Source organism: Argopecten irradians, chromosome 1 (assembly GCF_041381155.1).
Source record: "Argopecten irradians isolate NY chromosome 1, Ai_NY, whole genome shotgun sequence".
NCBI lineage: Eukaryota > Metazoa > Mollusca > Bivalvia > Pectinida > Pectinidae > Argopecten > Argopecten irradians.
In genome coordinates, this window is record NC_091134.1 from 34372384 (window position 1) to 34393247 (window position 20864).

Sequence of the window (20864 nt, forward strand, 5' to 3'; positions counted from 1 at the left end):
TATTCCACCATGTAAATCCAAATGCTACTTACTTAGTACGTACTTGCACCCTGCTCTTTAGACATAAGTACTGGGTCTATGACAGGTATGTAGACATGTTATTACTTCTATGAGTATGTACTTTAGTCAATCGTAACATGTGTTAATGTTTATTGTACTGTGGATATGTCTAACTTTGCATCCCTCTCATCCTCATTTACACAGGTGTAACTGTTTTTTCTGTCATTACACTGTGAAACTGGTTATCCTGTTATGTAAGCATACCCTAATTGACAGGACCTTGCTTCAAGTCTCCCTCTCGCTTTCCTAAAGAGCACTGCCATACACAAGAACAATTTATAGAAATAATGACTTTTTTTTTACTAATGGTCCTCAATAATTTTGCCTCAAATTTTTCAGAAGGCAAGCTGTAAAACCTTTAAGAACTTAACCAAATTATTGAACAGAAACAGATTTCTAGTTTTTGTAACAATGACCTTGACATTTGAACTTTGAATCTGAAAATGAAATGAAATGAAAAATCTAAAAAGTCATCCCAAGCAAAGCAATCAGTTTCAGAAAGGAAGAGCAGCATAAATTTCATATTTAATTGACAAAAGGGAATTTGAAATAGAGCATTGAAACCTCTGTGCAGACGACAACACTGCCGAAATTGCAACCGTCACCCCCACTGCTGCCACCACGGATTCAGTGTGACCATGCCATCCGAAAAATAACTGAAGTGGATTAGCAGTAGAAATGTCCGATATTCTACCACTAGTTGTCTTCTCGTGGATCATCTGTTAAATTCTACATGGGGCAGTTGCCATGTACATAAATGGTCATGTCGGTATATTTTTCCCCAGAGTAGTCTAGTTTTCCTCCACCAATCAAAGCCTGACACATCCTTATCTAAACGAAATCAGTCATAATAATACAGCATACAATATACCAGGTAAGTATAACATACAATGAATATGACAATCAATATAACTCCCTATGACAATAAATATAACTCCCTATCAACTTTTCCCTGTGATCTAAGATCTTATTACAAATACATCTCTTCCTTTTTTAATGATTATAGAACATGTATACATATAGCATTGGTACTAATGAGATTATCCTTTTGAGATTATCTACCAACTCTGTCACCCGTTCTAAGGGTAATGAGTTTTCTGTGCCCCTCCTTCACCAACCCACCTAGGGACCTACTAGTAAAGCCAACAAATATGATTTACAACCACCCCATATGTAAAGAAACATTTCCCTTCCATAATCACATGCTACTAATTATATATACAGCCATTTACAGGACTTTAACAGTAATGTCCTCTTCCATCCCCTCCTTCTCACTTTCTCCTCCCACTCCATCCCTCCCTTCATAATCTACCAACTTTTCACTAAATTTCGACCTATCAATCTACAGTCGTGATTATTTTCATTCCCCATCTCTTTCCCATCCTATTCCTCTCTGGTCTCCTTACTATAACACTTGTATATCCCACCTTTCATTCCTCTCTGGTCTCCTTACTATAACACTTGTATATCCCACCTTTCATTCCTCTCTGGTCTCCTTACTATAATACTTGTATATCCCACCTTTCATTCCTCTCTGGTCTCCTTACTATAACACTTGTATATCCCACCTTTCATTCCTCTCTGGTCTCCTTACTATAACACTTGTATATCCCACCTTTCATTCCTCTCTGGCTCCTTACTATAAATACTTGTATATCCCACCTTTCATTCCTCTCTGGTCTACTTACTATAATACTTGTATATCCCACCTTTCATTCCTCTCTGGGCTCCTAACTATAACACTTGTATATCCCACCTTTCATTCCTCTCTGGTCTCCTTACTATAATACTTGTATATCCCACCTTTCATTCCTCTCTGGTCTCCTTACTATAATACTTGTATATCCCACCTTTCATTCCTCTCTGGTCTCCTTACTATAATACTTGTATATCCCACCTTTCATTCCTCTCTGGTCTCCTTACTATAATACTAGTATATCCCACCTTTCATTCCTCTCTGGTCTCCTTACTAAAACACTTGTATATCCCACCTTTCATTCCTCTCTGGTCTCCTTACTATAACACTTGTATATCCCACCTTTCATTCCTCTCTGGGCTCCTCACTATAATACTTGTATATCCCACCTTTCATTCCTCTCTAGTCTCCTTACTATAACACTTGTATATCCCACCTTTCATTCCTCTCTGGGCTCCTTACTATAATACTTGTATATCCCACCTTTCATTCCTCTCTGGTCTCCTTACTATAATACTTGTATATCCCACCTTTCATTCCTCTCTGGTCTCCTTACTATAATACTTGTATATCCCACCTTTCATTCCTCTCTGGTCTCCTTACTATAATACCTGTATATCCCATCTTTCATTCCTCTCTGGTCTCCTTACTATAACACTTGTATATCCCACCTTTCATTCCTCTCTGGGCTCCTTACTATAATACTGTATATCCCATCTTTCATTCCTCTCTGGTCTCCTTACTATAATACTTGTATATCCCACCTTTCATTCCTCCCTGGTCTCCATACATATAATACTTGTATATCCCACCTTTCATTCCTCCCTGGTCTCCATACTATAATACTTGTATATCCCACCTTTCATTCCTCTCTGGTCTCCTTACTATAATACTTGTATATCCCACCTATCATTCCTCTCCTGGTCTCCTTACTATAACACTTGTATATCCCACCTTTCATTCCTCTCTGGTCTCCTTACTATAATACTTGTATATCCCACCTTTCATTCCTCCCTGGTCTCCTTACTATAACACTTGTATATCCCACCTTTCATTCCTCCCTGGTCTCCTTACTATAACACTTGTATATCCCACCTTTCATTCCTCTCTGGTCTCCTTACTATAATACTTGTATATCCCACCTTTCATTCCTCTCTGGTCTCCTTACTATAACACTTGTATATCCCACCTTTCATTCCTCTCTGGTCTCCTTACTATAACACTTGTATATCCCACCTTTCATTCCTCTCTGGTCTCCTTACTATAATACTTGTATATCCCACCTTTCATTCCTCTCTGGTCTCCTTACTATAACACTTGTATATCCCACCTTTCATTCCTCTCTGGTCTCCTTACTATAACACTTGTATATCCCACCTTTCATTCCTCTCTGGTCTCCTTACTATAACACTTGTATATCCCACCTTTCATTCCTCTCTGGTCTCCTTACTATAATACTTGTATATCCCACCTTTCATTCCTCTCTGGTCTCCTTACTATAATACTTGTATATCCCACCTTTCATTCCTCTCTGGTCTCCTTACTATAACACTTGTATATCCCACCTTTCATTCCTCTCTGGTCTCCTTACTATAATACTTGTATATCCCACCTTTCATTCCTCTCTGGTCTCCTTACTATAACACTTGTATATCCCACCTTTCATTCCTCTCTGGTCTCCTTACTATAATACTTGTATATCCTACCTTTCATTCCTCCCTGGTCTCTTTACTATAACACTTGTATATCCCACCTTTCATTCCTCTCTGGTCTCCTTACTATAATACTTGTATATCCCACCTTTCATTCCTCTCTGGTCTCCTTACTATAGTACTTGTATATCCCACCTTTCATTCCTCTCTGGGCTCCTTACTATAATACTTGTATATCCCATCTTTCATTCCTCTCTGGTCTCCTTACTGTAATACTTGTATATCCTACCTTTCATTCCTCCCTGGTCTCCTTACTATAATACCTGTATATCCAACCTTTCATTCCTCTCTGGTCTCCTTACTATAATACTTGTATATCCCACCTTTCATTCCTCTCTGGTCTCCTTACTATAACACTTGTATATCCCCACCCCTTTCATTCCTACTATCATACTTGTATATCCCACCTTTCATTCCTCTCTGGTCTCCTTACTATAATACTTGTATATCCCACCTTTCATTCCTCTCTGGTCTCCTTACTATAATACTTGTATATCCCACCTTTCATTCCTCTCTGGTCTCCTTACTATAATACTTGTATATCCCACCTTTCATTCCTCTCTGGTCTCCTTACTATAATACTTGTATATCCCACCTTCCATTCCTCTCTGGTCTCCTTACTATAATACTTGTATATCCCACCTTTCTTTCCTCTCTGGGCTCCTTACTATAATACTTGTATATCCCACCTTTCTTTCCTCTCTGGGCTCCTTACTATAACACTTGTATATCCCACCTTTCATTCCTCTCTGGTCTCCTTACTATAATACTTGTATATCCCACCTTTCATTCCTTTCTGGTCTCCATACTATAATACTTGTATATCCCACCTTTCATTCCTCTCTGGTCTCCTTACTATAATACTTGTATATCCCACCTTTCATTCCTCTCTGGTCTCCTTACTATAACACTTGTATATCCCACCTTTCATTCCTCTCTGGTCTCCTTACTATAACACTTGTATATCCCACCTTTCATTCCTCTCTGGTCTCCTTACTATAATACTTGTATATCCCACCTTTCATTCCTCCCTGGTCTCCTTACTATAATACTTGTATATCCCACCTTTCATTCCTCTCTGGGCTCCTTACTATAATACTTGTATATCCCACCTTTCATTCCTCTCTGGTCTCCTTACTATAATACTTGTATATCCCACCTTTCATTCCTCTCTGGTCTCCTTACTATAATACTTGTATATCCCACCTTTCATTCCTCTCTGGTCTCCTTACTATAATACTTGTATATCCCACCTTTCATTCCTCTCTGGGCTCCTTACTATAACACTTGTATATCCCACCTTTCATTCCTCTCTGGTCTCCTTACTATAATACTTGTATATCCCACCTTTCATTCCTCTCTGGTCTCCTTACTATAATACTTGTATATCCCACCTTTCATTCCTCTCTGGTCTCCTTACTATAACACTTGTATATCCCACCTTTCATTCCTACTATAATACTTGTATATCCCACCTTTCATTCCTCTCTGGTATCCTTACTATAATACTTGTATATCCCACCTTTCATTCCTCTCTGGGCTCCTTACTATAACACTTGTATATCCCACCTTTCATTCCTCTCTGGTCTCCTTACTATAATACTTGTATATCCCACCTTTCATTCCTCTCTGGTCTCCTTACTATAATACTTGTATATCCCACCTTTCATTCCTCTCTGGGCTCCTTACTATAATACTTGTATATCCCACCTTTCATTCCTCTCTGGTCTCCTTACTATAATACTTGTATATCCCACCTTTCATTCCTCTCTGGGCTCCTTACTATAATACTTGTATATCCCACCTTTCATTCCTCTCTGGGCTCCTTACTATAATACTTGTATATCCCACCTTCCATTCCTCTCTGGTCTCCTTACTATAATACTTGTATATCCCACCTTTCATTCCTCTCTGGTCTCCTTACTATAATACTTGTATATCCCACCTTTCATTCCTCTCTGGTCTCCTTACTATAATACTTGTATATCCCACCTTTCATTCCTCTCTGGTCTCCTTACTATAATACTTGTATATCCCACCTTTCATTCCTCTCTGGTCTCCTTACTATAATACTTGTATATCCCACCTTTCATTCCTCTCTGGTCTCCTTACTATAATACTTGTATATCCCACCTTTCATTCCTCTCTGGTCTCCATACTATAATACTTGTATATCCCACCTTTCATTCCTCCCTGGTCTCCATACTATAATACTTGTATATCCCACCTTTCATTCCTCTCTGGTCTCCTTACTATAATACTTGTATATCCCACCTTTCATTCCTCTCTGGTCTCCTTACTATAATACTTGTATATCCCACCTTTCATTCCTCTCTGGTCTCCTTACTATAATACTTGTATATCCCACCTTTCATTCCTCTCTGGTCTCCTTACTATAACACTTGTATTTCCCACCTTTCATTCCTCTCTGGTCTCCTTACTATAATACTTGTATATCCCACCTTTCATTCCTCTCTGGTCTCCTCCACCTTTATCCTCTCTGTCTCCTACTATAACACTTGTATATCCCACCTTTCATTCCTCTCTGGTCTCCTTACTATAACACTTGTATATCCCACCTTTCATTCCTCTCTGGTCTCCTTACTATAACACTTGTATATCCCACCTTTCATTCCTCTCTGGTCTCCTTTACTATAATACTTGTATATCCCACCTTTCATTCCTCCCTGGTCTCCTTACTATAATACTTGTATATCCCACCTTTCATTCCTCTCTGGTCTCCTTACTATAATACTTGTATATCCCACCTTTCATTCCTCTCTGGTCTCCTTACTATAATACTTGTATATCCCACCTTTCATTCCTCTCTGGTCTCCTTACTATAATACTTGTATATCCCACCTTTCATTCCTCTCCTGGTCTCCTTACTATAATACTTGTATATCCCACCTTTCATTCCTCTCTGGTCTCCTTACTATAATACTTGTATATCCCACCTTTCATTCCTCTCTGGTCTCCTTACTATAATACTTGTATATCCCACCTTTCATTCCTCTCTGGTCTCCTTACTATAATACTTGTATATCCCACCTTTCATTCCTCTCTGGTCTCCTTACTATAATACTTGTATATCCCACCTTTCATTCTCTCTCTGGTCTCCTTACTATAATACTTGTATATCCCACCTTTCATTCCTCTCTGGTCTCCTTACTATAATACTTGTATATCCCACCTTTCATTCCTCTCTGGTCTCCTTACTATAATACTTGTATATCCCACCTTTCATTCCTCTCTGGTCTCCTTACTATAATACTTGTATATCCCACCTTTCATTCCTCTCTGGTCTCCTTACTATAATACTTGTATATCCCACCTTTCATTCCTCTCTGGTCTCCTTACTATAATACTTGTATATCCCACCTTTCATTCCTCTCTGGTCTCCTTACTATAATACTTTATATCCCACCTTTCATCCTCTCTGGTCTCCTTACTATAATACTTGTATATCCCACCTTTCATTCCTCTCTGGTCTCCTTACTATAACACTTGTATATCCCACCTTTCATTCTCTGGTCTCCTTACTATAAACTTGTATATCCCACCTTTCATTCCTCTGGTCTCCTTACTATAATACTTGTATATCCCACCTTTCATTCCTCTCTGGTCTCCTTACTATAATACTTGTATATCCCACCTTCATTCCTCTCTGGTCTCCTTACTATAATACTTGTATATCCCACCTTTCATTCCTCTCTGGTCTCCTTACTATAATACTTGTATATCCCACCTTTATTCCTCCTGGTCTCCTTACTATAATACTTGTATATCCCACCTTTCATTCCTCCTCTGGTCTCCTTACTATAATACTTGTATATCCCACCTTTCATTCCTCTCTGGTCTCCTTACTATAATACTTATATATCCCACCTTTCTTAATTCCTCCCTGGTCTCCATACTATAATACTTGTATATCCCACCTTTCATTCCTCTCTGGTCTCCTTACTATAATACTTGTATATCCCACCTTTTATTCACTGGAATATAAACTCCTCACATTAATACTTATCCCCCTCCCTATTTGTCCTATAGATCCCATTCCAACCTATCCCTACCCCTGCACACTATCTCCCCTGCCCTATTCCTTTCTAATTTCTCCACCATGTTACACCCCATTGCCCTTTCCAATGGTCCCTGTCCATATCACTCCTGTTTCAGAACTATCTTTTTTGTCCGTATCTCTCCTGTTTCTGAACTATCTTTCAGACTAGTGTATAGTCCCATTCCTGGTCTCCATGCACTCTTGTGCACTCTGTACCCAATTCCATTCCTACCATAACCTCTTTTCTACACCTTTTCATTCAGATATAACCCTCCCTGTCCCAATGCATGTATACCTTCGCCCTTATCTTTCCACTTTACTCTCCTATTCCATATACCCTATTTGAACCAATAAGCGCCCAGGGCGTTTAAAAAAATTGAAAAAAAATGCAAAGGTGCTAATAAGACAAAAATTTTGCAAATCTATTCAGTTTTGTGTAGCTTTGATCTTTATGTATGCCTGGGCAATTGAAATTGAGACCTCAAAAAGGGGGAGGGGTGCTTATAGGGACATGGGCTCTTATTGGGTCGAATACGGTACTCCCGTTTGCTTTCCATATACATATACCCCAATCCAAACCTTTTAAGTAATAACTCCCTCAAACCTCATCTAACCCCAGAACAGAATACCATTCCCCTTCCCTTTCCTTCGCCCCTGATCTGTCACCCTTTACTGATATACTACATGCTAGATCCACTGTCCTGGGAACACCTCCACACACCCACACACCTAATGTGATCATGCACCCAACCACAACAACCTTGAATAACCCTTCCTCATCTCCCTGCCTAATTACATGTTGTACACCTTAATCAATTTATAATATTTAATCAGTAAACTCCTCCCCCTCTCTTACCCTACCCATATACCCCCTCCCCTTTACCTACCTACTCTGCCCCCCAACTGTATGTATAATTAGTCCTGCTCCAGGTGATGTGTGTCAATGTCTGCCTTAATCAGGGTTACAGCTGCTGTGGCATTTTAACCATAACAACAGCTGCACTATCGGTGCAGTCATCTCCCCCAATTCTATTTTAATTGACACCACAAATAAATACATGTACATAGTTTTGCTGCCAGTGTGCTTATTAAAGCCTGTTTTCCTGGTGGTTCATCCTGTCTGCACTGATACACCCCACCTGATGGACATCATGCCCCCTGGGGTCTAAAACCTGCCCTTATCTGGCACTCTAACTAGCTAGAACTAGCTACCCTGGGTGTTTTTTTAACTTTATTACTAGCTGTTGCTCTACCCCAGGGAACTAAATTCTAGCTACCATTAGCTGATGCTCTATACCCCTGGGGTCAAAATTAAATCTGATGTTCTACCTCTGGGGTAAAAAGATAGCAGACACTGTACCTGGGGTCTAAATCAATCTGTTGTTCTATCCTGTGGGCACAAAAAGTTAACTGATGCTTTACCCCAGGGGTCTAACATCTTCTGTTAGCTGATGCTTTACTCATGGTGATATCAAATCTACCCCATGCTCTACCCAGAGGTCAAACAAGAGGCCCAAAGGGCCTGTATCGCTCACCTGGTTTGTAATGCCAAGTTATGCTCTGAATACATGTTCAATGTTTCTTTTCTAAAGGAATTCTGATATTTACCTCTTTTTCCCCATTGGGCCCCACCCCTCCTGCCCTCGGGGGGGTCAGAGCCAAAATTTATACAAACTCTGTTCCCCTTTACCAAAGGATATTTTTGGTCAACTTTGGTTAGAATCCATGCAGAACTATGACTAGTACTTCTATTTCTCCTATTGGTCCCCTCACTCCTGGCCTGTTAGAGTCAGAGCCAAAATTTATACAAACTCTGATTCCCTTCCTTCAAGGATGTTTCTGGCCAAATTTGGGTACAATCCATGCAGAACTCTATGACAAGTAGCAATTTAAAGGCTTTACCTCTATTTCCCCTTTTGGGCCCCGCCACTCCTGCCCTTGGGGGGTCAGAGCCAAAATTTATACAAACTCTGTTCCCCTTCTCCAAAGGATGTTTGTGGCCAAATTTGGTTAGAATCCATGCGGAACTCTATGACTAGTAGTGTTTTAAAGGAAATGTTGACGGACGGACGGACAGACGCTGCGCCATGACATAAGCTCACCGTCCCTTCGGGCCAGGTGAGCTAAAAATTAGCAAATATTTTACTGCTAGGATCTACAATCTAGTGTTAACTAAAGCTCTACCCTTGGTTCTAAACCTTAGATCCTACATCTTCCTCTCCTATTGGTTATATTCTTTGGATCCTACTTTTCCCTTATATATGGACCTTCCAATCCCAGTACAGATCCTTACATAAGTCCCCCTCCCCAGGGCCTCCTCTCTCACCTGCAACCTCATCGATCAGCTGTATTTGCCTCTTGTTAGCTTACCCTAATGACAGTGCTGATTGCTAATTGTCCTTACAAATTAGTGATGATTACTGACGATGATTACTGACAAAGCCTGGTACTGTGACCTTACGGAGTGCGGTATAAAAAAAATTAACACTGATCAATATATATATCCACAAGTGTATGTCGCGATTAGCACCAATTGCCCACGTTTTTTGTCACATCACTATTTATACAGTCATCCCGTAACTGAGCATGATATACTAACCATGCCGCAGGGTACGGCGATACAAACACAAGATCAACACCCATTCATTCTAGCTTTAACCGCAACCAGAGAATGTAAATATCTGTAAATATCAACTTGATTTATAATATTACCTAATCATTTGCCATTCAATGAAAAAAAAAAAAACGTCCTGCATACCAATTGATATCTATCAAGATTATAACCCATAATTATCTCTCAGACAAAACAAAAAATATAAGATAATAGTGGGAGTTAATCCCTGACACCATCATCGGCTCGCGCTATACCCGGTCATAATAGCTCCCGATAGAATACCCATAAATCACTGACGCACAGACAGACTGGCTAGCCCCGATCACCCTACCTGTGTTCTACAGGTCAATTAACCGGCTTTAGACAAACGCTGGTGTTGTACTAATTGATTTAAATGCATTTTTTCATCTAGATTTGACATTAAACATATGATCGGTATTGGTAAAGAAATATTTATGCATTTGTATGAAAACTATATACACCGATAGTCTCTTTAATGGGTGGTAATTATAGAGCTATTGACACGACTGAAAAACTGGTGATTAATGATATAAAAACACAGCTATAAATGTATTTCTCTGATTCAATCGCACATTTATGAAATATTAATATATGATGTTTCAATACCAGTGATTAATATTATCAAAACAAAAAATATTGATTGAAGTAATGAGTATACAGCTCACATTCAATTGTAATTAAAATGCATTACCAATGAACGGTAATGATCACACTAAACATTTCTGGGCTGTGCAACAAAATTTGTCTTCAAAATTTTAGTGTTTTAGTAAGTATATTTTTAAATCTCTGAAAGTCAAATTTTCTCTCTTAATACATATGAATCACTGAGAAATGAGGCACTCTTAGAAAGATCATTAAAGTAAAATTAATATTCAAAATATCTGCCCTATAAGAATGTATATATAGAAAGAGATTAGCAATGCAATTACAAACAGAAAAGGTCCAAAGGACCCTTAAATCGCTCACCCACTACATGGTAATCATGCATGTTGTACTAGCAATTTTTGAGAAAGTCTCCTGACACAAATAGTGGATGGAGGTACATACAAACAGGGATTATTACACAATGTATTATAATATATACTAAAGGTCAGTAAATATGTTGATATAAGCCATAAAAATGTCATAATGTAATTCACTGATCATCACAATACAAAGTAGTCTCCGATGTTTTATATATCATACAAGATCCACCTCCTATATACTGTCGCAATATTATGATAGAATTACATGCTACATCAGTTTATTTTCATCAACTTGTGCAATGTCAAATTAATTCATGCAATGTCTCAGGATATATATTTCACAAGCATTGGTTTAGTTGCAGCTGAATGCATGTGCTACTATAAACGAAAATGCTACCAAACCCAATGATTAACATATATTGCAAAATCTTCCTGGTGATAAAAACAGAATTAATTAAACACTGTAAACATCTTAATCATGCAAAAGAAGAAATTATAATTTTCTCAAAAGTTATACATGTTTACTGTAACCTCTTATCGCTTGTACTTTATCTCGAATCATTGTTATTTTCAAAATATCCAAGGGATGTTATATTGACAATAGTGCATTCATATAATGTAAATTAATTTTCTTTCGCGTGCGATTTACTTTAGAGAATTTCGCTATCTAATTAATTCTGCGAAAATTTATCTTCACAAACTCGTTTTTGAAATGCAAATCATGAATTTTATTAGCTGCAGAAAAAAAGTTAGTATATGTTTAAACAATCATTTGCGTAATATTTTACTTCACATTCAAGCTCTCTTGTCAAAATATGGGAAAATTGGTATCTCACTAAAATAAAGAGGTTTACAACATACAAGATGTATGTTCTATATCTCAGGTTCCCAGATTATCAAAAAAATTTCAAAAAGACCTTAAATTTTATAATGAATATCCTAGCAAGAATAATTTGTAAGCATTGCTTCTTTGACGGATTACCTATCATGGTAGTTTTATGTTTTCACAATTGTTGTGGGGAGACCATCAACAACCACACCCAGCTGTTTCATCTATTTCATCTTTCTAAAATAACTTGGCCACATCAGCACAGACCAGGCTGTTTCATCTATTTCATCTTTCTAAAATAACTTGGCCACATCAGCACAGACCAGGCTGTGTTTCATCTATTTCAACTTTCTAAAATAACTTGGCCACATCACAGACCAGGCTGTTTCATCTATTTCATCTTTCTAAAATAACTTGGCCACATCAGCACAGACCAGGCTGTGTTTCATCTATTTCATCTTTCTAAAATAACTTGGCCACATCAGCACAGACCAGGCTGTGTTTCATCTATTTCATCTTTCTAAAATAACTTGGCCACATCAGCACAGACCAGGCTGTGTTTCATCTATTTCATCTTTCTAAAATAACTTGGCCACATCAGCACAGACCAGGCTGTGTTTCATCTATTTCATCTTTCTAAAATAACTTGGCCACATCAGCACAGACCAAGCTGTGTTTCATCTATTTCATCTTTCTAAAATAACTTGGCCACATCAGCACAGACCAGGCTGTGTTTCATCTATTTCATCTTTCTAAAATAACTTGGCCACATCAGCACAGACCAGGCTGGTGTTTCATCTATTTCATCTTTCTAAAATAACTTGGCCACATCAGCACAGACCAGGCTGTGGTTTCATCTATTTCATCTTTCTAAAATAACTTTGCCACATCAGCACAGACCAAGCTGTGTTTCATCTATTTCATCTTTCTAAAATAACTTGGCCACATCAAAAATAACTTGGCCACATCAGCACAGACCAGGCTGTGTTTCATCTATTTCATCTCTCTAAAATAACTTTGCCACATCAGCACAGACCAGGCTGTGTTTCATCTATTTCATCTTTCTAAAATAACTTGGCCACATCAGCACAGACCAGGCTATGTTTCATCTATTTCATCTTTCTAAAATAACTTGGCCACATCAGCACAGACCAGGCTGTGTTTCATCTATTTCATCTTTCTAAAATAACTTGGCCACATCAGCACAGGCCAGGCTGTGTTTCATCTACTTCATCTTTCTAAAATAACTTGGCCACATCAGCACAGACCAGGCTGTGTTTCATCTATTTCATCTTTCTAAAAATAACTTGGCCACATCAGCACAGACCAGGCTGTGTTTCATCTATTTCATCTTTCTAAAATAACTTGGCCACATCAGCACAGACCAGGCTGTGTTTCATCTATTTCATCTTTCTAAAATAACTTGGCCACATCTGCACAGACCAGGCTGTGTTTTATCTATTTCATCTTTCAAAAATAACTTGGCCACATCAGCACAGACCAGGCTGTGTTTCGCCAACTCAAGGGTAACACAATCACAGGCAGAAAACAAGAAGCTTATGGGCCTTAACGGTCATCTGACTATTAGCACATTACAACATATGCGTTTAAAGATTTTAGCCTATTTGACCCCTGTGACCTTTAATGAAGATCAAGGTCATTCATTTGAACAAACTTGGTAGCCTTTCATCCCAGCATGTTACAAACCCAATATCAGGTCTCTCAGTTATTCCCAAGAAGTTATTTAAAGTATTCAAGCTTATTTGACCCCTGTGACCTTGAAGGACGGTCAAGGTCATTCATTTGAACACACATGGTAGCCCTTCATCCCAGCATACAACAGGCCCAATATCAGTACCCTGGGCCTTCTAGTTCTTGAGAAGAAGTCGTTTAAAGATTTTAGCCTTTTTGGCCCCTGTGACCTTGAATGAAGGTCAAGGTCATTCATTTCATAAAAACTTGGTAGCCCTTCATCCTAGCATACTACAGGTCAAATACCAGTGCCCTGGGCCTTTCGGTTATTGAGAAGAAGTTGTTTGAATGAACAGTTTACACATAGCGCAAGGTGGATGGCGCGTGGCGCACGACGACGGACAGTGCATGATGACAATAGGTCATTCTGACCCTTCGGGTCAGATTACCTAACAAGAAATCTGCTTCAAACTTTTGACCTCCTTGCATGACCTTGACATAAAGATAGTCTTGATAATTTCTTTTAATGGATTCTATAAGTATTTACAATAGATGCAATCTATCTCATGACAATAGTATAGTTTTTGCAAGTTAAAACTAAATAAATGTTAATTATATATTTGTTTATTTAAGAAGAATGTGTATGTAATGAAATGCAGCTGATGATGAATTCAGTGATATGATTGAATCTTACCAGGAAGACTTTGCAATTATATTAATTATGATAACAATATACCACATTGCTTCAGATATGGCCCACAATGTTTTAAAATATGAGTTCATAGAACAAACATATAGTACATGTAATATGATATCTAAGAACATGCCGTTATTTCCTCATATGTGTAACAGTTCATGCCGTTATTTCCTCATATGTGTAACAGTTTTTTATATATATATATCTCGGTATCACATTCAACAATTACTCAAATTTACTGCTGAGTCACATATGTCATTATCAATGCTTTTGTACTTATATAACTTATATATCTAACATAATGCAATGTATGTACATATAAATGGTTATTTTTGCAGGAAACAAGTGGGTTTTTTTTTTTTTTTTTTCTTTTATCCTTTTGTCTACAATTTAAAATCTTTAAAATGACAAATGAATTTGAAATAGCTATTAGGCAGAATTCATAACAGCACATGAATCAATGTATTCTGCAGTTCAGGAAAATGAAAATACAATCATCAACAGTTTATAATATTAAAAAATAACCAGCTATATGATAAATGTTCACAAAGAGGTTATTGAACTTCTATTCCAATTATTTCTTATACATTGTATCATGCTACATACATGTATATATATGAATGTATTTCTAAATGCAAATTGTATTCTAATCTTTGATTTCATTTTTTAATGTATCTATATGAAATTAACCAATTCAGAAAGAAATATATGTATAATTCAAACTATTCTATGGAATTTATTTCATAATCAGTTCAATATAACATTTTCAAGATACCAAAACAATGGGAGTGAATTACAAATTTCCATTAATAACTTCCATCTTCCAGTGATTCAAATTGCAATGTCATATTTTGGTGTGATAATGTGTCATCACAAGCACCAGAAAGTGGGACTAATCAATGGTAAATCATACTTAACCCACATCGTTTTGGTTTTTTGAAACACCTGTATTAGAAAAATATCTTTTATTTATTACCGTATATTGTCAATAAAAAAAAATGCAGAGATAATTTACCTCCATAAACAGAAGAAAGCCATAAATAAGGTCCCATTGGTTGTAAGGAATAAAGTTGACTGAGATGTCTCTGCTAACCATTTTTGCTTGAAGTATTTCTTCCCTCTTTTCTTTGCAATTCCAGCAATCTGAAGAATAGCAAAAGGTATAAATAAAAGCAACATGTAAAAAAAAGATATGATGAAATTATGTATTACTTTAAATCTCACTATGTAATGTATCGATCTACAGTATTGTCTTATTGCAGGTGAAAATAATGGAAATCGATACATTTTGTTTTAATAAATATTCCAATCATTTCATATTTCATCCTAATTGGTACAACAATCCCGTTCCCATCAGTCATAGTGTTTGTATGGGTATGAATCCATTTAAGCATCAGAAACTATTTATTACAGTTTCATTTCAATTTTTAATATTAAATGAATATGTACAATGTGTGGTTTTCAAACAATACAATCAACCAAGACTTGAAGTAATAACTATAAAGTCTATAACTATATTTGAGGAATTAACAGTGTGTTTGAATAATCAGCTAATATTTATTTCTGCTCAAATAGTGGGGCTGGGGAGCTTCGAGGGAATGAATGATAGATCAAGTACGTCTGACCAAAAGATAAATAAATAAAAGGTTATTTCAATTCCAGCTCCCATATCATAATCTTCAATTTTATGTCATGTTGGCATTATTGCATTCATATTCACTGTATTATATCAGGGTTAACGCTGGGTAGACCATATATGGTGTCCTTCTCAGATAAAATGGCCCCCCGAGCTCTCTGTATACTTCAATAGATCGATCAAGATTGCGACTTTCAGAAAAAGTGGGGTCATTTTCTTTTTCAGTGTTTAAAAAGAACATGCAGATGACATATATTCCTTCCTTTAATATATTTCATTACATAATCATCTGCTAATGTAATTTTAGATTTGCCCTCAGTCATATTAGTAGATCAAGAAATATCTTATATATATATGTACAGATATAAGATAGGTATTCTGTCATAATAGATTTATTTGGTATTCATTAACAAGAGATCCCAGAGGGATCTTGGCGCCCACCAAAGAATGATCTATATCTGACAAAGGAAAGATGGATTTTTTCTCTACTTTTTAAACTTTTTCAAACATACTACTTATAAAATTTGAGACAGATCGCTTCAGTACCTTTTGAGAAATAGCGGTAACAAACTTCAACTATCAAAATCCAAGATGACTCCTTGGCAGCCATCTTGTTGATCAATCAGTCCCAAATCACAATATGCACAACTAGGGCCCTAGGGGAACCTACATGTGAAATTTGAGAAAGATCCATTCAATACTTTCTGAGAAATAGCGATAACAAACTTTGAATATAAAAATCCAAGATGGCTGCCTGGCAGCAATTTTGTTGACCGATCGGTCCCAAATCACAATATGCACAACTAGGGCCCTAGGGGAACCTACATATGAATTTTGAGACAGATCCCTTCAGTACTTTCTGAGAAATAGCGATAACAAACTTTGAATAACAAAATCCAAGATGGCTGCCTGGCGGCCATCTTGTTCACCGATCGGTCCCAAAATGCAATATGCACAACTAGGTCCCTAGGGGAACCTACATATGAAATTTGAGACAGATCCCTTCAGTACTATCTGAGAAATAGCCATAACAAACTTTAACTATTGAAATCCAAGATGGCGGCCTGGCAGCCATCTTGTTCACCGATTGGTCCAAAAATGCAATTTGCACATCAAGGGCCCTAGGGGAACCTACATATTAAATTTGAGAAAGATCCCTTCAGCACTTTTTGAGAAATGGGGATATCAAACCTTAACTATCAAAATCCAAGATGGCCGCCTGGCGGCCATCTTGTTTTTCCTATCAGCCTCAAAATCTGTATGGCATAAATAGGGACCAATGGTAACCTCCATGTGAAGTTTGAACAAAATTCCTTCAGTAGTTCTCAAGAAATATTGATAACAAACTTCAACTGCCAAAATCAAAGATGGCTGTCTGGCGGCCATCTTGTTTTTCCGATCAGCCTCAAAATCTGTATGGCACAACTAGGGACCAAGGGTAATCTCCATGTGAAGTTTGAACAAAATCCCTTCAGTAGTTCTCAAGAAATATCGATAACAATCTTCAACTGCCAAAATTAAAGATGGCTGCCTGGCGGCCATCTTGTTTTTTCGATCAGCCTCAAAATCTGTATGGAAAAACTAGGGACCAAGGGTAACCTCCATGTGAAGTTTAAACAAAATCCCTTCAAAAGTTCACAAGAAATATCGATAACAAACTTTTTCCGAGCAGCCTCAAAATCTGTATGGCACAACTAGGGACCAAGGGTACCCTCCATGTGAAGTTTGAACAAAATCCCTTCAGAAGTTCTCTAGAAATATCGATAACAAACTTCAACTGCCAAAATCAAAGATGGCTGCCTGGCGGCCATCTTGTTTTTCCGATCAGCCTCAAAATCTGTATGGCACAAATAGGGACCAATGGTAACCTCCATGTGAAGTTTGAACAAAATTCCTTCAGTAGTTCTCAAGAAATATCAATAACAAACTTCAACTGCCAAAATCAAAGATGGCTGCCTGGTGGCCATCTTGTTTTTCCGATCAGCCTCAAAATCTGTATGGCACAACTAGGGACCAAGGGTAACCTCCATGTGAAGTTTGAACAGAACCCCTTCAGTAGTTCTCAAGAAATATCGATAACAAACTTCAACTGCCAAAATCAAAGATGGCTGCCTGGTGGCCATCTTGTTTTTCCGATCAGCCTCAAAATCTGTATGGCACAAATATGGACCAAGGAGACCCTCCATGTGAAGTTTGAACAAAATCCCTGCAGTAGTTTTTAAGAAATAGTGATAACAAGTATTGTTTACGGACGGACGACGGACGATGGACCACGGACGCAGGGCGATTTGAATAGCCCACCATCTGATGATGGTGGGCTAAAAACACTTGAAAAAGACATCAGTGTCAAAGAATGACATACAGTCAGTCTGATGTTGGTGCTACAGTAAAATTAGCAAAAACATGAAATTCTTGATAACAATGAGTACACAGTTGTTTTGTTCCACAGATCAATATGCATGTGTGCATTTTTGTATATATATAGATCTAGAGAGACTATGGAAATAGAGTACTGAACTGACAGCTTCCCTGCAATGGTATCCAGATGTTTCGCCCCGAAGTTGGTTCGCCCCTAAACGTTTCGCCCCAACTACCGACGGTTAGCCTCCATTGGTGAAATAAAAATCGACGGTTCGCCCCCAACATGAAATTATTAAAAATTAACCATTTATTTCATATTATTAGTCAATAATGTTACATGTACATTATGTGTAAAAATTCAATATAATTCTAAAACATCTTACGGGCCCGTTTACGACTTTGAACTGTAAATGTTCCACATGCAATCATTTTTAAAGCTTTCAAAAATTAAAAAACTGTGGAAATTTCACCTCGAGAGGAATCTTATCAAACAGAATGATCCTAATGTTATATAAATTCAACAGATATATCTCGTGTTTCGATGCAACAATAAAAACAGTTGTCTACTGACGTGCTCCCCCATGGCAGTCCCTTTGATCAATCAGTCAGTCAGGTATAATTGACAGGCACGGGAAATGTATGGCTCCCCCTCCCCCACGTGTCAGTCAATATAATTACAGGTGATTGACAATTAAGGCGGCCTCATTGGTTCTTGGACCGACCGGTGACCCAGGTATTTGAAATTTCTTTAAGACATATTTATAAAATAAATGGCATTTTGTATGATTTTTTAAATCATGGTTCACCACAAAATCTATGACTAGAATTTGTGTTAGACTACAGATAGATACGTCATACATTATATGTTACTACCAAGCACCGATGGCTGCAATATCTTAAAAGTTGAATACTGTACGGAAAAGAAATCACGATTTAGACTATGCTGACCTCTTAGTACAGTACAACCATAAAGACATATCATAAACATATATTTGGGTATATAATATAAGCATTTTGATACTCCATATTTTTACTATTTGTATTTCAGTATAACAGTAGTTGCATGGTAGAGTAAAAAAAAACAGAAGCAATTTTCGGTCTGATCCAATTTGTTTCCATTAACACAAAATCAATTCTAAAGAAGCAGATGAATGACCGATAAATTAATTACTAGTCTAATATATATTATAAGGGTGTTCGGGCATAAGGTAACACACGCATGATAATATAAGAAAAAACACAATCTTTCAAATTCAATCCAACACACAGACAGCTTCAGTTTGTGGCTGCCATTGTTTTACCCACTGTAAAAATTCCCATCAGCGTGGATGCGATGCTTTGAAATCAGCTTATTATATAATCAAGCGGTTCAAACGCTTTTATGATCCAAAAAACATAATCTTCATCCGGCAGAAGCTCAGTGCTATTGCTCTTTGATTACAAGCGTTCAAGTGATAGACCACTTTCAATATCTGTTACGGAGATAAAACGTGGATTTTCTTCTCAAATAGGGGTTTGGGGACAAGGACAGAGTGTGAATATATGAATAAATAATAAACAGAAAATTTGGCTCCATTATTTCCATAAATTGGACTTTTTAACATTGCATAATTAATAGTTTACTGAAACATCTGGCTGAGCCCTTTGAGGCCTTGCCTTTAGTCATATTATGTAGGGGTGAAACGTCATTATGTATGGTGCGAAACGTCTGGGGGCCAAACGACTTTGGGGCTAACCGTCAGGGGGCTAACCAACTTCGGGTGGAAACGTCTGACATTCCCCTGCAATCAGTGCCAATGACCATTATAAAACACAAAAGTGTGACATTGTCACTAAGTAAATGGTTGCTGCCTGTGGACATAACGCTATATACTGAATTATAATAGGGCCTATCTCTTTTTATTAACAACATCAAATCCAATGTGGATTTGCATTGATAGTGAACGGAAATAATCAATGTCAAATTAAATTGCAGTTCCGACAAACAAACTAACCATATGCATGGATCATGCATGAATGACTGTTAATCTAAAACACACACAAACAACGTCCTAAATCATGACTTTTGGACCGAAGCTCCTTTGGACTCTTATTTTTATGCATAACATTTAGATTTGACTAGTGCATTTGCTTCCAGCGACAAGTTGCATACCAAATAGAGGCTGCCATATATTTTCACTGCTTCTTTGAAGACGTCAAGGCAAACTCCGAGGGATGCCTTTGTACAGGAAGGTGTCCACGTGTGTCCAAGCTCATAACAAGTGTACGGGACACTTGTCGGTTTACCAAAGACAACCATCTTGAATTTGTCACTACACTTCCGGTATTTTAATTTTGACCAATCATAGCTCTCCGTTTATTCTGTGCGTATCAGTACACAAGCTATATCCAGGATGTAGAATTTGTAAACAAATGAGCACGTGTAAGCTCAATTTGAGTGTTAAACATAGCTTCACGACCAGTGGTAGCTGCATCAGTAGGCGTATAGAGATTTCGAGATAGGATGGAAAAAAATGAAATA

General features: G+C 37.6%; 1 protein-coding gene across 2 annotated transcripts in view; it reads right to left on the reverse strand.

Annotated features, from left to right (window-relative positions):
• LOC138325102 (transmembrane protein 135-like) overlaps positions 1-20656 on the reverse strand; it is a 214829-nt gene extending 194173 nt beyond the window's left edge. For both annotated transcript variants that reach the window (XM_069270533.1, XM_069270541.1), the window contains exons 1-2: positions 20496-20656; positions 15362-15489 (exon numbers count right to left, since the gene is read on the reverse strand). In XM_069270533.1, coding sequence (XP_069126634.1) covers positions 15362-15489; positions 20496-20642 — 275 coding nt within the window. In that variant the 5' untranslated portion in view covers positions 20643-20656. The remainder of the gene's footprint in view (positions 1-15361; positions 15490-20495) is intronic.
• Between the last annotated feature and the right edge of the window lie 208 nt (positions 20657-20864).